This window comes from Mauremys reevesii, linkage group 1 (genome assembly GCF_016161935.1).
Source record: "Mauremys reevesii isolate NIE-2019 linkage group 1, ASM1616193v1, whole genome shotgun sequence".
In the NCBI taxonomy this organism is placed as follows: Eukaryota; Metazoa; Chordata; order Testudines; family Geoemydidae; genus Mauremys; species Mauremys reevesii.
This window is the reverse complement of record NC_052623.1, coordinates 227,175,492-227,199,064: the sequence shown is the minus strand read 5'-3', so window position 1 is coordinate 227,199,064 and position 23,573 is coordinate 227,175,492. Positions and strand designations below refer to the sequence as shown.

The window sequence follows — 23,573 nt, the reverse complement described above, 5'->3', positions numbered from 1 at the left end:
TACTTAGAAATTTCCTTTTATTTTAATTATTCAAACTGTATGAACATGTACTTAAAACTGCTAAGTTTACTTGACCACACTCCTTCCTCATATATTAATATGCAGTCAAACCATAAAAACAGCTAAATATTATTAAAAATTCCTTTAAAAACTCTTAGAAATAATATCATTTTGCTTAGTCTGTCACAGCACATTAATACATATGATACTGATCATTTACAAACCGAATTCTCACCATTTTCTATGAAGCATGGTAAATTGTGCAGGAGCATTAGACGACCATGCAAGTGACTGGCATTCTCTTGCCCAGGAAATTTGAGAGGCACTGTAAGCACTAAGCGCTGATTTCCAGCATTGAATTTATACAAAAACTCTCTCTCTCTAGTGCAGGTTTTTCCTTTATTGGCCTTCATCTTCTTTTGTTGATTTTCTGCATAATAAGCAAAACAGCATATTGTATCTTTTATATATATATAGTCACATATTTCAACTGTTAACAAAAAGAAACACAAAACGTGATTTGGCAATAATTAAAATATTCAAGGAAGAGCACATAATAGCCAACATTTAAAAAAAAATGGGTGCCTACATTTAGGGCAGGTCTACACTATAGCTTAAGCTGATATAACTTGCATTGCTCAGGAGTGTGAAAAAGTCCCCTGCTGAGCGACGCAGCTTTTGCTTCTCGCCAAGGTGGAGTAATTATGACAACTGGAGAGTGCTCTCCCGTCGGTATAGTGTGTCTTCACTGGATGCGCTACAGCCGATGTAGCGCCATAGTGTACACTTGCCCTGAAGACTGCTAAAATCACATTTAGGTACTTAAATAAGTTGCTTGATTTTCAGAAGTGCTGAGCACCTGGAAGCTTCCACTGATTTTAGTGACTAAATATGGATTTAGCACCCATTTCTGAAAAATGTGGCTTAGACCCCCAAATTCAAACATGCTATTGGCATAGTGCAAATTACCATCAGTAGCCTTGCTGAGGTCAAATGCTGTGTCCAATAGCATGCATTTGTATGTTCAGACCCAAAGAGACCATATATGTTAATTAGGATTTCACTTCCTCTTAATGCAGATATATTAAAACAGGGAGGGAATATTTTGGGTTAAGTGTACATTTTAGAATAAAAATTGTTTTGAAGGGTTTATACAAATGTAATAGAACAATTTTAACAAGACCTAAGTTACAAAACCTAACATGAATATGTTTTCATGAATTAAAAAACACCACAAATTAGAATACGAAGTGAGTATTCACCCACGAAAGCTTATGCTCCAATACGTCTGTCAGTCTATAGATTGCCACAGGACTCTTCGTCACTTTTTACAGCTCCAGACTAACAGGGCTACCCCTCTGATACTTGACAAATTAGAAGTTTGTTTGTATTTAACAGTCCCTTGCAAGGTTTGCAACTCAAACCTTACAGCATTGTACTAGTCCAAGAGAACAGAAAGTGAAACTGGCTAGTTTATTGTCATATCCAAACTTAGTGCAGTGCAAAAAGTAGCCAATAATTCTTTCACTTTTTACAACCACATACATTAATGAAACAAGAATGGGGGAGGGCCATGTCCCCTGTGCTTATGTGAGCAGAGGGGACCTGATGCAGCTAGAACGTCTTTGGCTGCATTAAAAGAGGGTTGTCACCTGCAGGACACCATCCTACTATCAGTGGGAAGCTGCCCCCTGGGATTCCTGAGGGTGGGGGAAGATGGGGTGGAGAAAAGCTCCATTGCGCCATTGCACAAAGGAAGGAAAGAGTTAATGAGGTCTGAGATTTTACCCCCCTCTGACACACCGTCCCCTGTGGCCTGGGTTAAATCAGGCTAAATGAGCATAACGACCCTTTCCCGACCTGCGGCGCTAGGAAGGCTGAATGACAGCCAGGGCGTCTGTCCACACTGGCCAGCCCGACACGCGCCTTAGCGCTGCCCACGCTGGGGAGCGGATCGCGCGGCACCGGGGTTCGTTCGGGGATGACGCAGCCGCGGCTCCGGACAGAACATCCGCGCGCTCAGGCGCAGAAACACCCAACGGTCCCGCCCTCTCACCCCGCCCGAGGCCTAAGCCAATCGCGCCAGTCACCGCGAAGGGGAGAGGGGGTCGCGAGCCTGGCCCCTAGTGACGGGGGGAGGGGCAGCCCCGCCCTCACCTGAGCCCCAGCGGGCGGGGGGAGCAGCTGGTCCCGGCTATTGGCCAGTGGGGCGGCGATGCTGCTCCCAGCGGTTCCTTCGGATCCGGCGCCGCAGATTCGCCTTCTCCTCCCCGCTCGGGCCCCGCCTCCTTTTTTGTGCCGGTGACGAATGTGCCGGGCCGGCTCGAGCGCGCGCGGGGAGAGGAGCAGCCCGCCCGGCGGTAGGGGAACCAGCGCCGCCCCCACGCGATGGAGCGGCCGGTCAGGAGGTGGGTCCCCTCCCCCCTGCCCCGAGCGCACGCGGCCCAGAGGCGCTGTCCCGGCGGCGCGGACCGTTACGCGGCTGGGAGGGGGCGGGGCAGCGCGGGAGCAGCCCCGCGGCCTCCAGCTGCTGGTGGGGGGGGGGTGTCGCTTGTGACAAGCCCCCGCCCCCTGCAGAGCCCCGGCCCGGCGGCGGTGCGGAGCCGGCGGCTGCGGTCAGGCCAGCCCGAGCCAGGCCGCAGCCTGATTCTCCCTCACCCCTGGTGGCGGGCGGTTCGGTCTGCAGGGGGCAGTTCAGCGCCGTGGCCGGTGGCCCCCGGGGGTAACGGCCCGGTGGCTCCCCCTCTGCAGCGTAGCCCTTGGCCCGCTCGTGGCGGCCTGGTCACTGTCAGCGCCTGTGGCCGGGGGGCACCAGGGGCACCGCTGGTGGCGGGAGGGGGTTTGAGAGTCTGACGCTCTGACTAGCTCACTGATGTCAGCCTGGCCCCGCCGCTGTTACTACATCGCGTGTGTTGTGTGTCTGCGCGGTGCGGGGCCTCGCTAGGAGCCTTGGGTGGATTGTACTTCCTGCCTGGGGACTGTGGGGTGGCTCCTGAAAGCTAGTAACAGTTGATGTAAGCTACGCAGTGTCTTCACTGGTGTTACATCGACTGTGACTCTGCGCCACTTCGGGAAATGGTGTTACTAAGGCCATGGTTACACTACAGAGTTAAGCTGATGTCAGTTATGTTGCTGATCATAAGCCGCGTTAATTACATCAGTTGTGCACGTCCGTACAATGCTCTTTGTGTTGTCAGATCATGTTCACAGTCGGATCTTTTGCATGGACAGAGAGTGTTGCATTGTAGCTATCTCACTGTGCAATTTGCCACTTTCTGCCACTGGCAGGTCTGGGATTGGATCACAGTGCATGATGGGTAAGGTTATGATTAGGTGACAGAGGTCATGGAATCTGAAACTTCCAGAGACTTCCGTGACTTTTTCCACTTGAGCCTTAGGGAAGCGGGGCTGGGGCTGGAGCTGAAGCTGTCAGTCCCTGTCCCTGCCCCCTCTCCCTCTGAAGCTCCCAGCCGCCCTAGGTGGTGGGGAGACCTCGGAGCCCAGCAGCTGTGGGTGTTGGACCATCCTCTCCCCCCTATTTGTTAAGGGATATTTTTAGTAAAAGTCAGGGACAGGCCACAGGCTTCTGTGAATTTTTGTTTATTGCCCATGACCTATCCCTGACTTTTACCAAAAATATCTGTGACAAAATTTTAGCATTAATCATGGGGTTGTGCTCATCATCCCATGATGTCATTCTTTCTGTCCGATCATTCAATGGGCTTTCAACTTCATTTTGCACCATTTTTTAATAGTCCCTGTAAACTGCACTTGCCATCTCTGCCTGAAACCATTCTGAACTGCTGAACAGTCTGGTAATGAGCATTATGAACCCAAAGTAGCTGGTCCTGCAGTATTTCATGAGCTGGGAAACAGAAGGTGAATCTGTGGTGCCTGCCCTGCTGTGTGCAGTGGAAAAAAACAATTCAAGATTGTTGCTGGCAGTTATGGAGTAACTGCACACTATTGACTGATGGTACTGACCTCGGGTAACAAGCACTGAGTCATGAGATCGCATTGTGATGTATGTCTGAGGTGACAAGCAGTGGCTGCAGAACTTTTGGATGTGCAAAGCCACTGTCCTGGAACTGTGTACAGAGTTTGCCCCTGCCCTGTAGTGCAAGGACACCAGAATGAGAGCTGCATTCACGGTGGAAAAGCGAGTGGAGATTGGTAGCAGTCTGGAGTTGCCTGCTTCCACACAGCAGTCAGTTGCAAATCAGTTTGGAGTTGGAAAGTCCATCCTGAGGGTTGTGTTGATGTAAGTGTGCAGGGCCTGCAGGGCCATCAATCGCCTCCTGCGATGAAGGACTGTGACTCTGGGTAATGTGCAGGAAATACTTGATGGCTTTGCAGCAATGGGATTCCTTAACTGCAGTGGGGTGATAGATGGCATGCACATCCCAAGTTTGGCCCCAGACCATCTTGCAACAGAGTATATCAACTGAAAGGGCTACTTCTCCAGGGTCTTGTAGGTGATGGTTGGAACACCAGGGCTGTTTCACTGACATTAATGTGGGTTGGTCAGGGAAGGTTCATGATGCACTCATCTTTAGGATCACTGGACTGTATAGAAAGCTGCACGCTGGTAATTTCTTTCCCAACCAGAAGATACCAATGGAGGATGTGCAAATGCCCATAGTGATCCTGGGAGACCCCACCTACCTCTTGCCCCCGTCTAGGTTACACCGGGAACCTAGACAGCAGCAAGGAACTTTTCAACAACAGGCTCAGCAAGGGACAAATGACCATTGAATGTGCCTTTGGCACAGTAGACCTCAATGAGGACAATATTCCGATGGTCATAGCAGCCTGCTGTGTTCTGCAGAACATTTGTGAAGCAAAGGGAAAATATTTCTCCAGGGATGGAGCGCTAAGATAGATCAGCTGGCTGCTGATTTTGATTAGCCAGATACCAGGTCAATTAGAGGGCAGGGGGCTATTCGTATCAGGGAGCATTTTGAAGGAGCATTTTGACAATGAGCCCCAGTAATGTGTCTTTATGTGATGCATTCGGCCAGGGAGTGTTTACTTGCTTCCTTGAATGACTCCTGTAATGCTTTCTTCCTGAGCTTTAAATTGTAGTGAGTAAATGTTCCTCTACTTATAGCCAGTGTATTTGAATTTTCACAGAAACTATTGTGTGCATGACACAGACTCATTTTGTTTCAAAGACTATACTTTAATTAAAGGATAAAACATATTTTTTTTGCACACAGGGGACATGGCAATGGGGAACAGTCTCTCCATTAAGGCTCTCAGAGCTGTGTGTAACTCAAGTTTTCATCATGAAACTAGTCTCTAGGGGTGGAGTGCAAGGGGTACTGCGACAGAATGGGAACATCTGAGGAATGTGTTGGTGGAGTTTGCGGGAGGGCAAGGACAGCATTCTGTATTCGCTGTAGGGGGAGTCATGCATGGATGTGCTCAGACTGCAGCACTATGAGGGACTTGGGCATCTCTCTCTGACTCTCTAGTAACTTTATCATCTACTCATGTCTATCTATCATCTGCTCCTGCCCCAGTCTCCTTTCCAGGCTGTCCAGCCTGAGTTTTCCGTCCATGCTCTTGTTTTGCTATCTGCTGTATGTTTTGACTGCAGCACTTGCAAAACATATTCTCCTTACTCCTCCTGGTTCGCTTCCTTATCTGACGAAGGTGCTCTGCCGGGGTGTAGGAGTTGATCCTCAAGGGAACATCTGCAGAAGCCAAGGAAACAAAGAACAGAGACAGTATTGTGAGTGCACTGACAGCTGTGAATCACAAAAGTCGCATATACCTCTTTCTTACTGTCCCTTGGCTCGCACACAGCTTGACAAGAGTCCCAAATAGGGTGAGTTCGACAGAGGTGGATGCGGGGGAGAGGGGAAGATGTTAGAAAGAGGGAATGGGCAAGAAGGGACAAAAATTCTGGGTAGTTTGCGAAGAGGGTCACTATATGTGCCTAGAGAGACTATTCTGAATATTGGCACCCTTTTCCACAGGCTGGGGTAATCAAATCTGATTACCTCACTCCTGGAGGTAATCCGGGATTCAACGGTGCATCTCCTGCATGCATGCGGCTTCAGGTCGGGTCCGTATGCTGCTTGCCTATGTGCCACTTTGGTCCCTGCAGAAATAATTGCCTGTTGGTGCGGCGAAGTTTCCTACAGCGGGGGAGAAACAAGGTAGCTCTGCCAAGGAATCGTTGGCAGAGGATTGCAGAGTACCTACATGAAAGCTTCCTAGAGATCTGTATGGAGGATTCTTGGGACATTAACAAACTTTTCTGCCAGGCCCCCACTACTTAGCTGCATAGACTCTGTTGGTAATTTCTGTCCCTTATCCTTCTACCATATAACAAAGTAAATGAGACCTCAATCTCACATCAGTGTGCAGTATCAAAGGAAAATGTGTGTTTACCAGAGCATGCATCTACTGCTTCCTGGGCACCAGTGCTGGGACTGGCTAAACCCCTCTGGAGTCAAAAATAGGTCCTGACTTGCAATGCCACCAGTCAACTTTGTCACATGTCCCACATCCTCCCGCAACACCACTTCCTCATCTACCACTTTGTCCTTGGGGTTAACTCTGCTGGCTGCTGCCTCCTTCCCCCCAAAGTATCCACTGAGCTCTTGGCAATAGAGGTAGGGTCGCTGCTGAGGATGGCATCCAGCTCCTGGTAGAAGTGGCTTATCTTTGGTGCTACACCAGAGCGATGGTTTGCCTCCCTTGCCTTCTGCTATGCCCACCTTAGCGCCTTGATCTTAGCATGGCACTGCTGCTTGTCCCTTCTGCAGGCCGTGAGCAATCTGTCCATAGATATCAAAGTTCCTACAACTTAAGCGAAGCTGTGACTGCTCAGCCTCCTCTCTCAACAGATCAAGCAGATCCAACAGCTCTGGTGTACTCCAGGCAGGAGCGCCTCTGTTGCAGAAAGCCGGCACGGTCAGCTGGGAAGATGCTGTATGAACAGTCCATGCTGAGCAAAGAGAAAGAGGAATCTCAAAAATTCCTAGGACTTCAATCAGTTGAAGGATACATGCCTGTGTTCCTGCAGGGCAGCAGAGATAAAGCTGTTGACCAATGCAGTCATGATGGGCATTGTGGGACACCTCTTGGAGGCCAATTCGGACAATATAAGTAGGTTCGGTGTCTACGCTGACATTGAGTCGCTCTAACTACATCGCAAAACGCTCTATGCCTCTCGTCGAAGTGGTTTTATTTTGTCAGAGTAGGGGAGTTACATTGGTGGGAAGAACATTTCAGTGTGTATACCCGCAGTGTTTTGCTGACGAAAGCTGACTTTTGTCGTCAAAACTGTGTAGTGTACAAAAGGCTTAATTTGGCATAGTGGGGCAGTTACATCTGTGGGAGTGAAATGTAAGTGTACACTCTTCCACAGTTAGGTTGATGTAACCTGTCTTGCGTCAACCTGCGTAGTGTAGACCAGGCCTGAGAAGCCATCCTAAAAGCTTGATGTTAGGCAAGTATGCATCTAAGGTATGTACAGTTCTCTACCCACTTTGGTGATAGGTGCCATATGGTTGCAAGTAACTGCTTATGTATGTGCAAAAGATGTGAGTGAGGTAATATCTTTTATTGGACCAACTTCTGTCACTGAGAGAGATGAGCTTATCTCTGATATCTGATAACACAGCTACAACAACACTACATATAATCATACATGTATCCAAACTTGTTTGCTGTTACTTATTTCCCTATCTTGGATGGGGAAGGACTTATAAGACTTGCAACACTCTAGCATCTGCACCTGTCCTCAAACAGCTTTCAGTCTCTGTTGAGAAAATGAACATAAAGACCCCATTTTTGACACTGGCTTTTTCTTCTAAGCTATAATCTCACAATGAGCTCTGCATGGGCAGATCCGTGTACCTGTGCAGAAGTCATTGTAGGATCAGTGTTTCCCTTTCATTGAATATCTGTGTTTCTGATTTTTTTTCCAGATGCATTATCTTGTACTGTTGTTTTTTGTCTATATTTCTCACATTGCTCTCCTAAATACCTATTATTTCTTTGTCCTCGCTTATAATGAAGTTGAATGTGCTCAGCAGGTTTGAGTCACTAGTGAATAAATATACCGTGGATCAGATCTTAGGCCCCAATCCTGCTATGAGCTCTGTGCAGGCAGGCAGATCCCTGTGCTGATCAGAAATCCTATTGAAGTCAAGAGATCTCCATGTGGGCTTGGGTTGGCTGGTATGTAACTCATTGCAGTATCAAGGGCCTAACTAATGTGTTGAAAGTTTTGATGATGCAGTCTTTACATATAGTAATATTTATAGTATGATCTTACAATTTAGTCTAGGAAACAAAATCTAAAAGTACCATGGAAAACACATCTCAAATGACTGTACGAGACAATAATGTGATTTATAAGATTTTTTTTTTTAGAAGGAAATAATTATCACGAGAAATTGTGTACATAGAAGAAATAAATCAACTTGGCAACAAAAAGCCATTTACTGCCAAAACACTTGAGTAGCTGGACACTAACGCATGTTGAATTGAGCTTACAATTTATATGATAGCAATGACTGACTATATATATGAATAGAGACTGATTTGAAAAGGGGAATTAGTGCAATGCTGAGAAACTAAAATTAACAAACAATGGTTATTGTGTTGAATGACTAATAATGTGTGTTGTTTTGTCACAGGAATAAGAAAATTGTTGATTATTCACAGTTTGGGGACTTTGAAAATGATGGTAAGTGGTCCACTATTATCCACACCAAAAAGAGTTAAGGTCTGCAATAGCTTTGTTTAAAATGTTGGTAGAATATGGGCCCTATCCTTCTGTTGAATTCAGTGAAAAGACTCTTATTGGCTTCAGTGGAATCAAATTCAGGCCCTGTTAGAGTACAATCCATGTTATAAGGATATTACACAATAGCAGTGATATTTACACTGCTGACCTGTTCATAATATTGGGTTGGTTCAACCCCTCTTGCAGAAAAAAAAAATTGTAAGAGGAGGCTTGGGGCAGGAGAGCTCTGCTAGGTTCTTCTCGCAGAGATTTCTCTGACATTTTTCCAGAGGGATGGTGGTCTATTCCATGTCCTTCCATGGAACAGGCCACAGAGTTTTCTGTAAATCACAGTGATCTGCAGGAATCTAGGACCATCTGTGTAGAGGTCTCATGCCTCTCACCTCCATCCCATTCAAACTTGATATTATCACTTATTTTTATTGCAATTTTTTTGCATCGTAGTTATACAAAAAAAATTGTGCTAAAGACAAAATTTTAAAATTCTTGGACTGCTTTTAGTCTGATATCCCTGATTTTCAGTCTTTGTTCCCAGTTTGGGCCTTGGAGGACTAAAGAAGTATACTTTGTAAAGAGGCAGTGTAATGAAAGGAGAGAGCTCTTTTAAGAATGGGAATCATTAAAAGGAAAAGGTTCCAAAAGACCAAGGACTGTAAGAATGATGTATATTGAATGGTATTCAATTACCAGAAGAACTTAAATCTCAAGTGAATGTGAACTCTGCGAACACATTTGAGATTGAAACTTTATCCCCATATTGATAATAATTAATTAACTTGAATATTTACATCTTGAAAATTGTTAGAAATAGTAAGAACATAAGAACGGCCGTACCGGGTCAGACCAAAGGTCCATCTAGCCCGGTATCTGTCTACCGACAGTGGCCAATGCCAGGTGCCCCAGAGGGAGTAAACCTAACAGGCAATGATCAAGTGATCTCTCTCCTGCCATCCATCTCCATCCTCTGACAAACAGAGGCTAGGGACACCATTCCTTACCCATCCTGGCTAATAGCCATTTATGGACTTCACCACCATGAAGCTGCTGCAAAAGGGGGGAGTATGATCAGGTCTCACTATGATTATGATCTATGTTTAGCTAGTACCTTTTGTTCAAAAGTATTTCAAAGCTCATTACAGCTACATCTATTTGTTGTCCGATTATGAGACTGAAAATTGGTTTAATAGTTTCAGATGAGAGCCATAAGAACATAAATGTTTTAGAATATTTTATATTTGTGATTAAATATATTTTCTGAGGAGACAGACTTTTTCGTGGTTGTTGGAGAAACTTGCACTGTATGGGCTAAACTATTTCTAACTTGCACATGTTTTCATAAACAGATGAAGACTTTGCCTGTGTACCTGCACCTTTAAAAAAAAAATCTAGAGTAGTACCTACAGAGACAAATAGAGAGAAAAAGGAGAAGCAGAAAAGGCCACACAGAGAGGTGACTACAGTGCCGAAGAAAACACCCAGTAAAAGGTGAGAGGTAATGAAGTGTAGTTAGTTGTGTGCAATAGAAAAGCTTCATCTCAACAACACTTCAATTTCTTAATTTTCCTCAAGTTTTACACTTTCCCAGAGTATAGTTTAAATAACTACAAATAAAGGTTTAGCGTATTAGTCTAAGATTTATTATCAAATTCTTTTGCTTACTAATGAGTGAAGGATAATCTAATGTCTAATGACAAGAGTGCCTGCACCACAATCGACTAGGTGGACCCTTTTGCCTACATGAAGCACTGTGGATTTCAACAGGGCTCTACACTGGTGCAGAGATCTGCCGACATAGGTCCAATGCAGGTTTGTGGTCTAAATTATGTAAATTTGTGACTAACCTAATCTAGGTAGTTCTAGGGAACCCATCAGTATAGTACATGAAAACACTGTATGGTCTTTAGGCTTAGTATACAAAAGTGAACAGGAGACACTTGACATGGTTTTAATCAGGCCGCAACTTCATTATTAGATGCTTGGGACTACCTGGCAGATAAGTGTACAGTGCAGGTAGCTCATGTTCATTCAATATCTACCAGGGGGGTTTCCAACTGCCCCCCACTTTTTCCATCCAGGTCCCCTAGACAACCCGTTGCTGGGACTTTACCATCCTCCCTCCCCACCCACTCTGAACAAGGGTTAAGTTGGGCTATGAGAAAAGGGGGTTTGCTCCCTGCCGTACCAGTCATAGGAGCCCCAAACACCCCTCATCACCCATTCTGCTCCTTTAAACAACAGCTCCTTTTTAAGTCCTTTACCAAACCATTCTGTACCATACAGTGTGTGTCCCTGTATCCCTTCCCTATGGAGTACCTGCACTCGACATCCACCCCACATTTACATAATAAGTTGCGACATAATAGTCTAACACCTTTCCTTACTCACCATAACAAAACCCTCCCTGACCCTGCTATGGGGGAAGGTGGGAAAAAAAAACCCACTCCACCTAGGCCAATCTGGTTGTGAAGGGAAGGCAAAACAAAATCCCCACTCCATCTAAGCCAATTGGGTGGTGAGGGAAAAATTCCTTCCCAGCCCTCCTAGAAAGGAGCGGCTAGCTGATGCCCACAGCAGGTTCTGACCAAAACTGGTATTTTGCCACCTCAGGGGAGGGAGGGCAGGTGCTGCTCCATCTGGTCCAGGGAAAAGGGGCTTTCTGCACTGGGCTTGCCCCTTTTGAATTCCCCAGCCCTTCCAGCCCCTGGGGATGAATCAGCCAGTTGTCTCGCTGGCTCACTCCCCTTTTTGCAGCAGCTTCTGAGCCTCACCCCACTCCATCCCCCAGTGCTATTCCCTCTCTCCAGAAAGCTCCTCCCTCCGCTTAAAGGTGCGGTACAGTGAAAGGTTCAAACAAACAAACTGTGGGCTTCAACAAAAGTTCAGCTCGTATTTGACAGAAATTCAGAAGTACATCTTAATAAAAGTCAAATAAAACTTAATTATACTTATTTTAAACAACTTTTTGGTAGAAAATATTTTATGTAGCATTCCATACCAGTAGGATATTTTCTACAAATGAAATATATTTTTTCAGTCGGTTACTGATAATTAATGTATGTATATCACTTTGAAGACATAAAGCATTCTATATTGGTAAGTACAAAGTACTTCTGTTATATCAAGTGAATTTCACAAACCTCTGCTCATTTGTTATGCAGTAAATTACAGATTATGTATTGTAACATTTTTTATTATTTCCTGCATAAGTACTGATTTATAATTATATTAATGAGTAGCTACTCAGAAGTAGCTTTGCATTGCTTCAGTTTGTGAAAATAATATTCACTAGATTTACTGGAAACATTTTTCCTATGATGTTTTTTACTTGTTTCAGGATAGCCTTAGATGACAAACTTTACCAGCGAGATTTAGAAGTTGCGTTGGCCTTATCAGTGAAAGAACCATCTGCAGACATCCTTGAAGTGCAAGATTCACAAGAACAAGGTTCTCTTTACAGTTAAAATGCATTTCAACTTTTTCCATTTTAAGCTATTCCTTGATTGTATTTGGCATCCTTTGTAGTTGCTTTATAACTGTGCTGGTATTGTATCCTTTCTTTTAATAAATTAATTGAGAAGACTTGAACATTTCTTTTTATTCATTGATGGGAGGAGGTTTATCGTACCAAATTGTGCTAATGCTAAGTAGTGCTGTGCAATTTTGGAAAAAACCTACCAGAATCACTTGTTTATTATATAGATTAAGTTTCAGTCTTTGACTATCCTAAATATAAAGCTCTTGGGTTGGTTAAACTTTCCAAGAACAATATTAGCTTTCTCTCATAGGATCTGATGCAACTCACCAGTGATGTCAGTGATAAAATTTCCATTAACTTCAATGAGAGTTGAATTGGGCCCATGAAGTCTCGCAGTCTTCAAAATCTGCAGATTTAGACTTTGGAAGAATGTGGGGCAGAAGCTGTTTTAATGGTGCATGTACACTACTGAGAACACTGTCCATCCCTAACAAAAGATGATGATCTTTGCAAGCAGATGTATTAGAGACTTAATTTTACAATTGCAAATTTAGTCTTTGGAGTATACAGTAAAATCTGTATCAATACTCAAAATTTGTGGATTTTCCACAATAATGGCTTCTTTTTGTCCCAGCTTTTACTGGAATGTAGATCTGTAATTACAGAGAAGTATTACTAAACATTAAATGCATTTTCTCTGTTTCCAAAATGTGTGGCAGGAGAAAAACATAGTTAAAAAAAAAAAAGAAGTGTGATAAAATGTTTTAATTGCATTTATACTCCATATTAATCTCTTCCTCTTAACACTGTACTATACTATCTGCACATTGTTTCCTTATAGTGAACATGGATATAATGCAATTCAATTTATTTTAAAGAAGAGAGAAAATCACAAATTATTTCAGCCCATCACAGTGTGGCAACTGTAATTCTGGTCAAAGTTAATATATTACATTGCAGCTTTTCTGTGATGAAAAATAATGACGACATTATCTACTAAAAAGAGTTTTATCTGGAATCTGCTAGAGTTTAACTTGTTTTTGGCTAAATTATTTTCATTTCTTGATATCCTGAGTCTTTATAGTGCTAATTTTCAAACATATTTTATGCATTTTTTCAAATATAGGCATCAAAAAATGTACAGCTATTGAATTAGAAAATGTAGACAACAGTTCCCTCCTCTCCGACTGCAGTGCAGATAGTGGTCTCTTAGGTAAGTTATTTTTGCGTCTGTCTTTATATGTAAATATATATATATTATGTGTAAGCAGTTTTTCTGAAACATTTCTTTTCAGGAAAGTGAAGGTAAAAACTGTTGGAGAAAAAAGAGTAAAAACGATTTTTATTTTAAGTTGTGTAGATATGCTTTGGTCTGAAAGGTATATTCAATCTGTTTGGATCTAAATTTGGCTCCTGTCTTAAAATTGGTAGGAATTGAGTTCCAAATGATCTTTTTGAACTATCAATTTATCATCAAGAAGTGAACACTGAACAAACCACATGCATGCATGTGCACACACAAATATTTTAAGGTACGGCTTATCTCCTTGGAAGATCTAAGTACCGGTACTCTCAATTCCCTGACTTTTCACTCTTAACACCTTTATTCCAGAATAGCGTTGCCAACTTTTACCTGCAAAAAGGACTTATCAGAGCAATTTTTAAAAAGATAAAATAAAATGAGAATTACAGACATTTGAAGAAGCTCAGATACTGTGCACTTGGATGATGATCTCCAGAAATATATATACTCGTTCATAAGCCAAATTTTTTTAGTAAAAATGGGAAGCACCGGAGAAGGGGGTCGGCTTATGAATGGCTATAGAGAGGGAGAGGTGGGACACAGCTCCTTCCTACAACAGAGGGAGCAAGGAGAGGCAGCAGAGCCAGAAGAGAAGAGGCGGGTCGGCCAGAGTCTCTCCACTTTTCTGGCCATGCTGCTCTCCCCCCAGCCTCCGAAGCAGCTGCAGGTCCGGGGCTGGCAGGCTGCAGCTGGGCTGCTCAGCCCCGCTCCCCAGAGCAGCCTGTGGCCACGCTGCCAGAGCACGCTGCATCCGTGCCACCCAGCCCAGCCTGCTGGAACATGCTGCAGCCGCACCGCCTGGTCTGGCCCGCTGGAGCAGGCTGTGGCCGTGCTGCCCTGCCGGAGCAGCTCCAGCCAGGTCAGACATCCTCCTCTGGCCCTTCCCAGATAAGGTGGGAAGAGATGGGATGGGGAGAGTGTGGGGGTCCCGGGCTAGGGGTGCGATCATGTGGGGGGTGGTCACAGGGGTTACTCCCCTGACTCCCAGCTTCTCTCCCCCCAAAAATTTCCTTACCAGTTGCTGTCCCGCCCCATCAGGGTAGGCCGCTGGCGCACCGGGACACTTTGTTTACTTAGGTTTACCTCCGTGCCTGCGGATGCTCGAGGTAAACAAACCATCTCGGCCCACCAGTGGCTTACCCTGATGGCCCGGGAGCCAAAGTTTGCTGACCCCTGAATTATAGGGTTGGCTTATGAACGGGTTATAAAAAATTTCTGGCTTATGATCGAGTATATACGGTACTCAGAATCAGTAGTGGAAACTAAGGCTCCAGTCCAGCAAAACACTTAGTACTTACTTACTATTAAGCATGCAACCAGTCCCTTTATTAACTTGTGTTAATAAGACCAATGTTTATCCTGCAGGCCCCGATCAGGTCACAGTTGACAGTGACATCCCCACAGATGGTCATAGGCAAAGAAGAGCAGCATCTAAAGCTGTGTCACAGCAGAAGTTACTGATAGATGACAGTAATGAGGGAGACCATGCTCATAACTATGAGCCAGAGTGTGTGTCTGGTAAGTTCTCTACTATTAAATATTTCCTATTGGATATGTTTTGAATATGTCTAATTATTCTGAGAGAAAAATATTTTCAGTGAAATGTACTGTTTTCAGCCTTATACCTTTGTTCCTCTTTGAAATACAACAATTTGTTGTTAGTTATGTGTCCTGAATGTATTTCAAGAGACTAAAGCTAAAGGCTAGGTTTTTGACATGATCAGTTGAGCTTATTCATCCATATTTGATCTTCAATGTATTTTAGCCTAGGACTCCAAACATGTTTTCCTTTTGTTCAGAATATGCTTAGAAAACCAGGTGGCAACAATAAATTGCACTCCTAGAAATGAGATGTCAAACCTCATATATTTTTTTCTTCTGTTTTAGATGAGGAATCAGAGGGTGGTTCAGATTTCAGTGAGGAAGATGATGAAGACTTTGCTGCAAAAAAGAAGAAAACTAAAAAAAATAAAAGGAAAGAAATTAAGTTAAAGGTCCAAACAGAAAAAGAAAAGAACCCCCCCAAATCCAGAATTAATGCTACAAGTAAGCTTGATGTAATCAGCAAAAAATACAAGGCTTGTCTAGAGAAATAGTTAGTGAATATGCAGCCAGAGTGTGAATCTACAACAGGGGGTCAGCAACCTTTCAGAAGTGGTGTGCCAAGTCTTCATTTATTCACTCTAATTTAAGGTTTCACGTGCCACTAATACTTTTTAATGTTTTTAGAAGGTCTCTCTCTATAAGTCTATAATATATAACTAAACTATTGTTGTATGTAAAGTAAATAAGGTTTTTAAAATGTTTAAGAAGCTTCATTTAAAATTAAATTAAAATGCAGAGCCCCCAGACCGGTGGCCAGGACCCGGGCAGTGTGAATGCCACTGAAAATCAGCTCGCGTGCCGCCTTCGGCACTCGTGCCATAGGTTGCCTACCCCGATCTACAACATTCAATTGTGCCGCATACTAACTGTCCCTCTGAACCCTGCTACCATGTACTAAAAGTTCCCGAGTGCACACTGACCTGTTCGCATTTCAAAACAGAGTCATTTTCAAAAAGTGAGTGAAAAGAAGTTTTGGGTACTCTCTGTCCTTGAATCATGCTGATTTTTGTGGTTTTACAATCATTTTTTCCTATTTAAAAAAAATAATCTATCCTCTACTGTGTGAAATACTTGCAGAAATAGGGGAAATTGACTGACAAACTGACTATCTGGGGTAATAATGAAACTGTACACAAACTGCTGTCAAATGGACAACATACAAAATGAGAAATAATTAGGGCTGTCAAGCAATTAAAAAAATTAATCACAATTAATCATGCTGTTAATAATAGAATACCATTTATTTAAATATTTTTGGATGTTTTCCACTTTTTCAAGTGTATTGATTTCAGTTTCAACATAGAATACAAAGTGTACAGTGCTCACTTTATATTTATTTTTATTATAAACATTTGCACTGTAAAAATAAGAGTATTTTTCAGTTCACTTAATACAAGTACTGTAGTGCAATCTCTTTATCAAGAAAATTGAACTTACAAATGTATTATGCACAAAAAATACCTGCACTCAAAAACAAAACAATATCAAACTTTAGAGCCTACAGGTCCACTCAGTCCTACTTCTTATTCAGCCAATCGCTCAGACAAACAAGTTTGTTTACATGTGTGGGAGACAATGCTGCCCGCTTCTTGTTTACAGTTTCACCTGAAAGTGAGAACAGGTGTTCACATTGAACTATTGTAGTTGGCATCACAAGATATTTACGTGCCAGAAGTGCTAAAGATTCATATATCCCTTCATGCTTCAACCACCATTCCCGAGAACTTGTGTCCATGCTGATAGTGGGTTCTGCTCAGTAACGATCTAAAGCAGTGCAGACCTATGCATGTTCATCATCTGAGTCAGATGCCACCAGCAGAAGGTTGATTTTCTTTTTTGGTGGTTTGGGTTCTTTAGTTTCTGCATCAGAGTGTTGCTCTTTTAAGACTTCTGAAAGCATGTTCCACACCTCATCCTTCTCAGATTTTGGAAGGCACTTCAGATTCTTAAACTTTGGGTCGAGTGCTGTAGCTATCTTTAGAAATCAAACATTAGTACCTTCTTTGCATTTTGTCAGATCGGCAATGAAAGTGTTCTTAAAATGAACAGCATGATCTGGGTCCTCATCTGAGACTGCCATAACATGAAATATATGGCAGTATGCTGGTAAAACACAGAGCAGGAGACATACAATTCTCCCCCAAAGAGTTCAGTCACAAATTTAATTAACACATTTTTTTAACAAGCATCATCGGCATGGAAGCATGACCTCCGGAGTGGTGGGTGGCCAAAGCATGAAGGGGCATACAAATGTTTAGCATATGTGGCATGTAAATACCTTGCAATGCCGGCTACAAAAGTGCCATGCGAACGCCTGTTCTCACTTCCAGGTGACATTGTAAATAAGAAGCAGGCAGCATTATCTCCCATAAATGTAAACAAACTCATTCATCTTAGCAATTGGCTGAACAAGGAGTAGAACCGAGTGGACTTGTAGGCTCTAAAGTTTGACATTGTTTTGATTTTGAGTGCAGTTATGTAAAAAAATAAATCTACATTTGTAAGTTGCACTTTCACAATAAAGAGATTGCACTACAGTACTTGTATGAGATCAGTTGAAAAATACTATTTCATTTATCATTTTTACTGTGCAAATATTTGTAATAAATATAATATAAAGTGATCACTGTACACTTTGTATTCTGTGTTGTAATTGAAATCAACATATTTGAAAATGTAGAAAAAAATCCACATTTCAGTTGGTATTCTATTGTTTAACAGGTTTCAGAGTAGCAGCCGTTTTAGTCTGTATCTGCAAAAAGAACAAGAGTACTTGATATATGCCATCATGTGCCAGCAATGCTCCTCTGCAATGTACATTGGCCATACCGGACAGTCTCTACGCAAAAGAATAAATGGACACAAATCTGACATCAGGAATCATAACATTCAAAAACCAGTGGGAGAACACTTCAACCTCTCTAACCACTCAGTGACAGACTTGAAGGTGGCACTTTTGCAACAAAAAAACTTAAAAAACAGACTCCAAAGAGAGACTGCTGAACTCAAATTAATATGCAAATTAGATACAATTAACTCAGGCTTAAACAGAGACTGGGAATGGTTGGGTCATTACACTAATTGAATCTATTTCCCTATGTTAAGTTCTCCTCACACCTTCTATGGGTCATCTTAATTATCACTTCAAAAGTGTTTTTTCTCCTGCTGATGATAGCTCATCTCAATTGATTAGACTCTTCCTGTTGGTATGCATACTTCCACCTTTTCATGTTCTCTGTATGTATAAACATCTCCTGTCTGTGTGTCCCATTCTATGCATCCGAGGAAGTGAGCTGTAGCTCACAAAAGCTTATGCTGAAATAAATTTGTAAAAGCAGCAAAGAATCCTGTGGCACCTTATAGACTAACAGACGTTTTGCAGCATGAGCTTTCGTGGGTGAATACCCACTTCGTCGGATGCAAGTAGTGGAAATTTCCAGGGGCAGGTATATATATGCAAGCAAGAAGCAAGCTAGAGATAACGAGGTTAGTTCAATCAACTAACCTCGTTATCTCTAGCTTGCTTCTTGCTTGCATATATATATACCTGCCCCTGGAAATTTCCACTACTTGCATCCGACGAAGTGGGTATTCACCCACGAAAGCTCATGCTGCAAAACGTCTGTTAGTCTATAAGGTGCCACAGGATTCTTTGCTGCTTTTACAGATCCAGACTAACACGGCTACCTCTCTGATACTTGAAATAAATTTGTTAGTCTCTAAGGTGCCACAAGTACTCCTGTTCTTATTGTTTAACAGTGTGATTAAAACGGCGAATAATCACGATTCTTTTTTTTTTGTTAATCACATGAGTTAACTGCGATTAATCGACAGCCCTAGAAATAATTATTTAATCTTTAAGTTAGAGTAATTATCAGTTTTAGGTGTAACGAGTAAAATAAAAATGAACAGACAGAGGCATGATTTTTTTTTCAACTGACTGTATCCCTTTAATAAAAGAACCCCAGAACATAACCATGATTAATTTAGGTTTTATACATTATTTTACATTTAGGTCCTTATCGTATGAGCACATCTGGCTTGGTGGATCCCTGAACCCACATGGATTGCTTACAGGGAATCAAAGCCTTAATGATCTTCAGTGTTATTAATAGCATAGTTAGAGATATTTATTTACCACACTTGAGTTACAGGGTCACTGTGTCTCTTTAACACAATATGTATCAGCACAACCACCTTTTAAAAAACTATTTCTTACATATGTGTTAAACAACTATGCATCAGACCTGCTATTGTGATTTAGTTTCAAACAATGTTTCAGCTAAATCATATATTACAGAACCAGTTTAATTGTGGTGTGGAAATGTTTTTTCTTGTAGTTTATGGCAGATTTGTGTTAGCTTGTCCTTTCATGCAGTTCTACATTACATCGTGTGCCAGTAACGAGATAAGTGCCTACTTCCAAACCAGGAAATAAATATGAGGCTATAATTTGTTCAAGTAAATGAACCTGCTTTGATTGGAAGGCATGATTCTCAGGACATATCCACCTGTATTTCTTTGAATTGAATGATCCTCACTTGCACAGTAATTTTGTGCAGTGTGATTTCTTTATTAAAGATCAATTTTTCTAAAGCTTTTTTTGTTTTCCAGCCAAAGTGACTCCAGTAGTTTCTTCTCCACGGGTAATCCAAGCAAAATCTCAGTTAACATTGAAGGAGACATCAAGTTCTCCAGAACCTATTGGAGAACCTTTATACGCATCAAGTCCCTCAACAGACAAGAAGAAGCTCAAATGGATACCACCAGGTATATGCAATATGGTAGCTGCAGACAAATATACTTATTTACATGTGTTTAAAAAGGTGTTCTCTAAAGTATTTATATTTCTGAATGAGTACCTCCTCATCAAAACATGAGCTACTCCACTCATCTCTGTGTCCTACAGTCACTTTTCCCACACAAAATTAACATGCCCACTTCCCAGCTGCCTCAATAACTTTTCTCTTGAAAGGACAAGGGTGCTAAAGCTTTTCCCAATAGCGTGGCCCAAATCTCAATATAGGGATTGTCTTGTGGACATTTCCTCTTTTAAGAGTTGTCCAGCATCCCTGTTGCATTGCACTATTTGCTTCCTTACAGAAATAATAGTGGGCAAGTATTGGTGTATTTGTAGCTGCCTTTAGTATGATAAGTGTTTGGTCTATTTTGGAAAACTTAGATCACACTGCTACTGCCTCTTGCTTTTTCACCTTTCCCATCTGTTTTGTTCTTCTGCATGTGGATCCTTTATGCTTGGTCCTCTTTCCTTGCACATGACTTCATACTCTCAGGTCCTCCTTTTCTACTACACATGCTGCTAAATGGCTAGTTCCATGCTCATCCTCCAGTCATACGTCCTGCCCCTGCTGGTGGCTCTGAGTGGTAACTCACAGTTTCAGGCAGAGCAGACCCTGTGGGGGGAGACTCCATAGTTTCTCTCCTTCTATGTAGCAGCAGCCTCTAGTGTAAACTGCTAGGCTATGGGCTCTTTGTTCTCTCTTGTTTTTTACATATACCCTGCCTCTTCATGGCAATAAAGACAGGATATCTATAAAAGCAGTTGATTTTAAAAGGTGAAGGAATATAGTACCATGAGACCTGCTAATGCTCTGAAGAGCACCAGCAAGTGTACAGCAGACCATATTTTGAGAAATGCTGTATTATGGTAGCAGAGTGAAATGTGTTGGTGTCACTCTGAGGTTACGTGTAGAGGGAGCCTTAAAAGTGTCTCCTGCAGGTTTTATATCTTTCTGCTGTAGCTATCAAGTATGTTCCCACTGGCAATGTACCTGATTTTTATGTGCTTTCCTGCAATATTGTTCAGGCCCCTCTTCAGTTTCCGTAAGAGGATACTTAATTAGCTCTTCTGTAATATCTTCTTTGTAAGTTAGTGACGACAATTTTTCTGTTAATTTGTGACATTTGTTTTGTTTTAAAATGCTTTCAGCTGCCTCAGGATGCAGTAGTAACCCACTGGGAGGAATTTCAGTTAAATCACCTACTCAAGGTCTCAGACTTGGCCTGTCCAGATTAGCACGAGTGAAACCGCTGCACCCAACTGCTGCCAGTAGTTGAATGGTCTATGAAAGTGTTTCTCACTTGAAGGACTACTGTTCGGAAAGAATTGGGTGTGTGGTAGGGTTCTGTTGTTTTTAAACAGGGTTGAAAACAATTGAGCAGAAAACTATTCATTAAACTGTTCATTCAGAGGGAGGAAATGCTGTTGATGTTGCTTGTCTGTTCCTAATAAAGAGCCTTCATCCTTCAAGGTGCAGTGTACCACCAGTGACGTGCTGGGCACCTTCAGTTGCTGAATAATATTACTTAATCAACTAGAACTCAGGTTGCTCAGCACCTTGATGGATCAGGCCCAAAGAAAGGGATTGTGGATTTGAGATTGTATCCTTCTGATGTCTAGCCTCTTTTGGGGGAAAAAAAATAGGCATTACATTTTTAAATTGCATAAAAACAGAATCTAAAAAGCAGTGTATCAATTATGGTTCTAAATATATAGAATGGATTCTTAATGTAACCTTAAAGTTGCAGTTTTGAATTCCAAATTTTTAGTATTCATTCTGTTCATAGTCCAATTAAAGCATCCCTTTAGTAAAGTGAAATCATTGTTCCTCTCAGTCCAGAAAAGTTGATTCTCAAATCTTTGTTAAAACTTACTGATAGTTGTATTTGTGTGGATTTTATTGCTAAGAATGTATAATGTCTTGCTTAGAAAACTGTATTTTAAAAAATAAAAAAAATAAAATATATTTTGTAAACAGCTAGTTTGTAATAGTAGCTGCCTTTAGGCATTCTGAAAATTTCACAAACTTTGGCCCTAGTCCTGCAAATATGTGAGCATTACCTTATGTATGTGATTAGTCCCTTAAAGTCAGTTGAACTTGTTATGAGACAAATCCAAAACCCATTGAAGTTAAGCACATGTTTAAATTTTTGCAGAATCAAGGGGTTTATGATGATTTATTGCACAATAAATAGATTTTCATAGCTTTGGAATGGTAGTTACTGAACCACCAGGACCTGACCTTAAGTTAGAAATGATGAGTCAATGGACCAAAAGCAGTTCTTGTCTAAGCAGGTGCACTCCCACAAAAGTCAGTTGTGCCAACTTACACAAGGGATGAATTTGACCTCATAACAATTAAAAGGATTGGGTAATGAATCAGTGAATCATTTGCAAATAGATTATAGTTTTTAACTTCTTAATTCCCTTCAGTATGGGATATGGGGCAAAGGCATTAAAGGGATAAATAGCCCAATTGTTCAGAATAACATTTGAATATAATTTTGTGAAGTATGATGCTGTTTGAAGTAAAATATAACTTAACTGTAATTAATCCTTTTATATAATTATACTTTTGCAGTACAAATGTGATTATAAAAATAAAACAAGATACTAAAAGATTTATTGTGGATTTAAGAAACTGAGGAGGTTAATGGTTTCCTGGGAATAACTAAGAGGAATTCTTGGTTCTAAGTAATGGATTCAATTTTTTAGGCAAGTCACCTGACCTCTGGGTGCCTCAATCGTCCCACTGGCAATGTTAAGTAAAAGCTGGAACGTCAATGAAAGACACATAATTCCTGTCAGTAGTTATGCAATTTATTTGAGCTCTAAATGCATTCACAACAGATGTTCACTACATGCCATGATTTGATTTCTGTCATAAATATTTGTATAGTTCTGTCATAAATAATGGTATAGTTTGGCTCAGTTTGCTATAGTTTGACAACCCTATCAAAATTATTTAAAACAGAACAAAAAAACCTCTGATCACTGACCCTAATCCTAACAGAGAGACAAGATGAGATAATCTCTTTTATTGGCCCAACGTCTGTTGGTAAGAGTGACAATCTTTCAAGCTTACAAAGTCCTGAAGAAGAGCTCTGTATAAGCTCGAAAGCTTGTCTCTCACACGAAAAGAAGTTGGTCCAATAAAAGATATTACCTCACTCACTTTGTCTCTCTAATGTCCTGGGACTGACACAGCTTGAAGATTGAAGTCCATGACCTCCATGATAACATTCTCTGAAATGCTTCCAGTTCCATGCGTAAGGCCAGTTAAACAGGCAGAGCTGCAGGGTCTCAGTGTGTGAATGAGACAATGGCATAGGGAGGAGGACTTTGGGTTATTAGGAGCTGAGGAGCCTTTTGGGAAAGGAGGAGCCTATACAGGAAGGATGGGCTCCACCTAAACCAAAACAAAACCAGATTGCTGGCAGATAAAATTAAAAAGTTTGTAGAGGAGCTTTTAAACTAAAGGATGGGGGAAAGCCAACAGATGCGGAGGAGCATATGGTTCAGAGAGAGACATTCCTTATGGGAGGATATATTAACGAGGATTCTCTACATCCTAGTAAAAATGGGAGAATAGAAGTTGATCAAGTACAGGTGGGAACTG

General features: G+C 41.9%; 2 protein-coding genes across 6 annotated transcripts in view; one reads left to right on the top strand and one right to left on the bottom strand.

Annotated features, from left to right (window-relative positions):
• The window catches only part of C1H12orf4 (chromosome 1 C12orf4 homolog), a 33,197-nt gene extending 30,910 nt beyond the window's left edge, over positions 1-2,287 (bottom strand). Inside the window, exons 1-2 of one of the 2 annotated variants that reach the window (XM_039538754.1) lie at positions 2,158-2,287; positions 236-430 (exon numbers count right to left, since the gene is read on the bottom strand). In XM_039538754.1, the coding sequence (XP_039394688.1) occupies positions 236-413 (178 nt within the window). In that variant the 5' untranslated portion in view covers positions 414-430; positions 2,158-2,287. Of the gene's footprint in view, positions 1-235; positions 431-1,860; positions 1,982-2,157 lie in introns of those variants that run through there. The other variant, XM_039538765.1, reaches the window with a different exon arrangement.
• Positions 2,276-22,575, top strand: RAD51AP1 (RAD51 associated protein 1). Of its 4 annotated transcripts, none has more exons than XM_039538798.1 (9): positions 2,276-2,408; positions 8,661-8,710; positions 10,114-10,255; positions 12,105-12,214; positions 13,372-13,458; positions 14,914-15,066; positions 15,436-15,594; positions 19,768-19,923; positions 21,104-22,575. In XM_039538798.1, the coding sequence occupies exons 1-9, from the start codon at positions 2,389-2,391 to the stop codon at positions 21,229-21,231; spliced, it is 1,005 nt and encodes a 334-aa protein (XP_039394732.1). In that variant the 5' UTR covers positions 2,276-2,388; the 3' UTR covers positions 21,232-22,575. The 4 variants fall into 4 exon arrangements, with proteins under 4 accessions (XP_039394732.1, XP_039394719.1, XP_039394728.1 ...); XM_039538785.1 differs by lacking the exon at positions 2,276-2,408 and adding an exon at positions 3,061-3,317; XM_039538794.1 differs by lacking the exon at positions 2,276-2,408 and adding an exon at positions 4,119-4,261.
• The last annotated feature ends 998 nt before the right edge of the window (positions 22,576-23,573 follow it).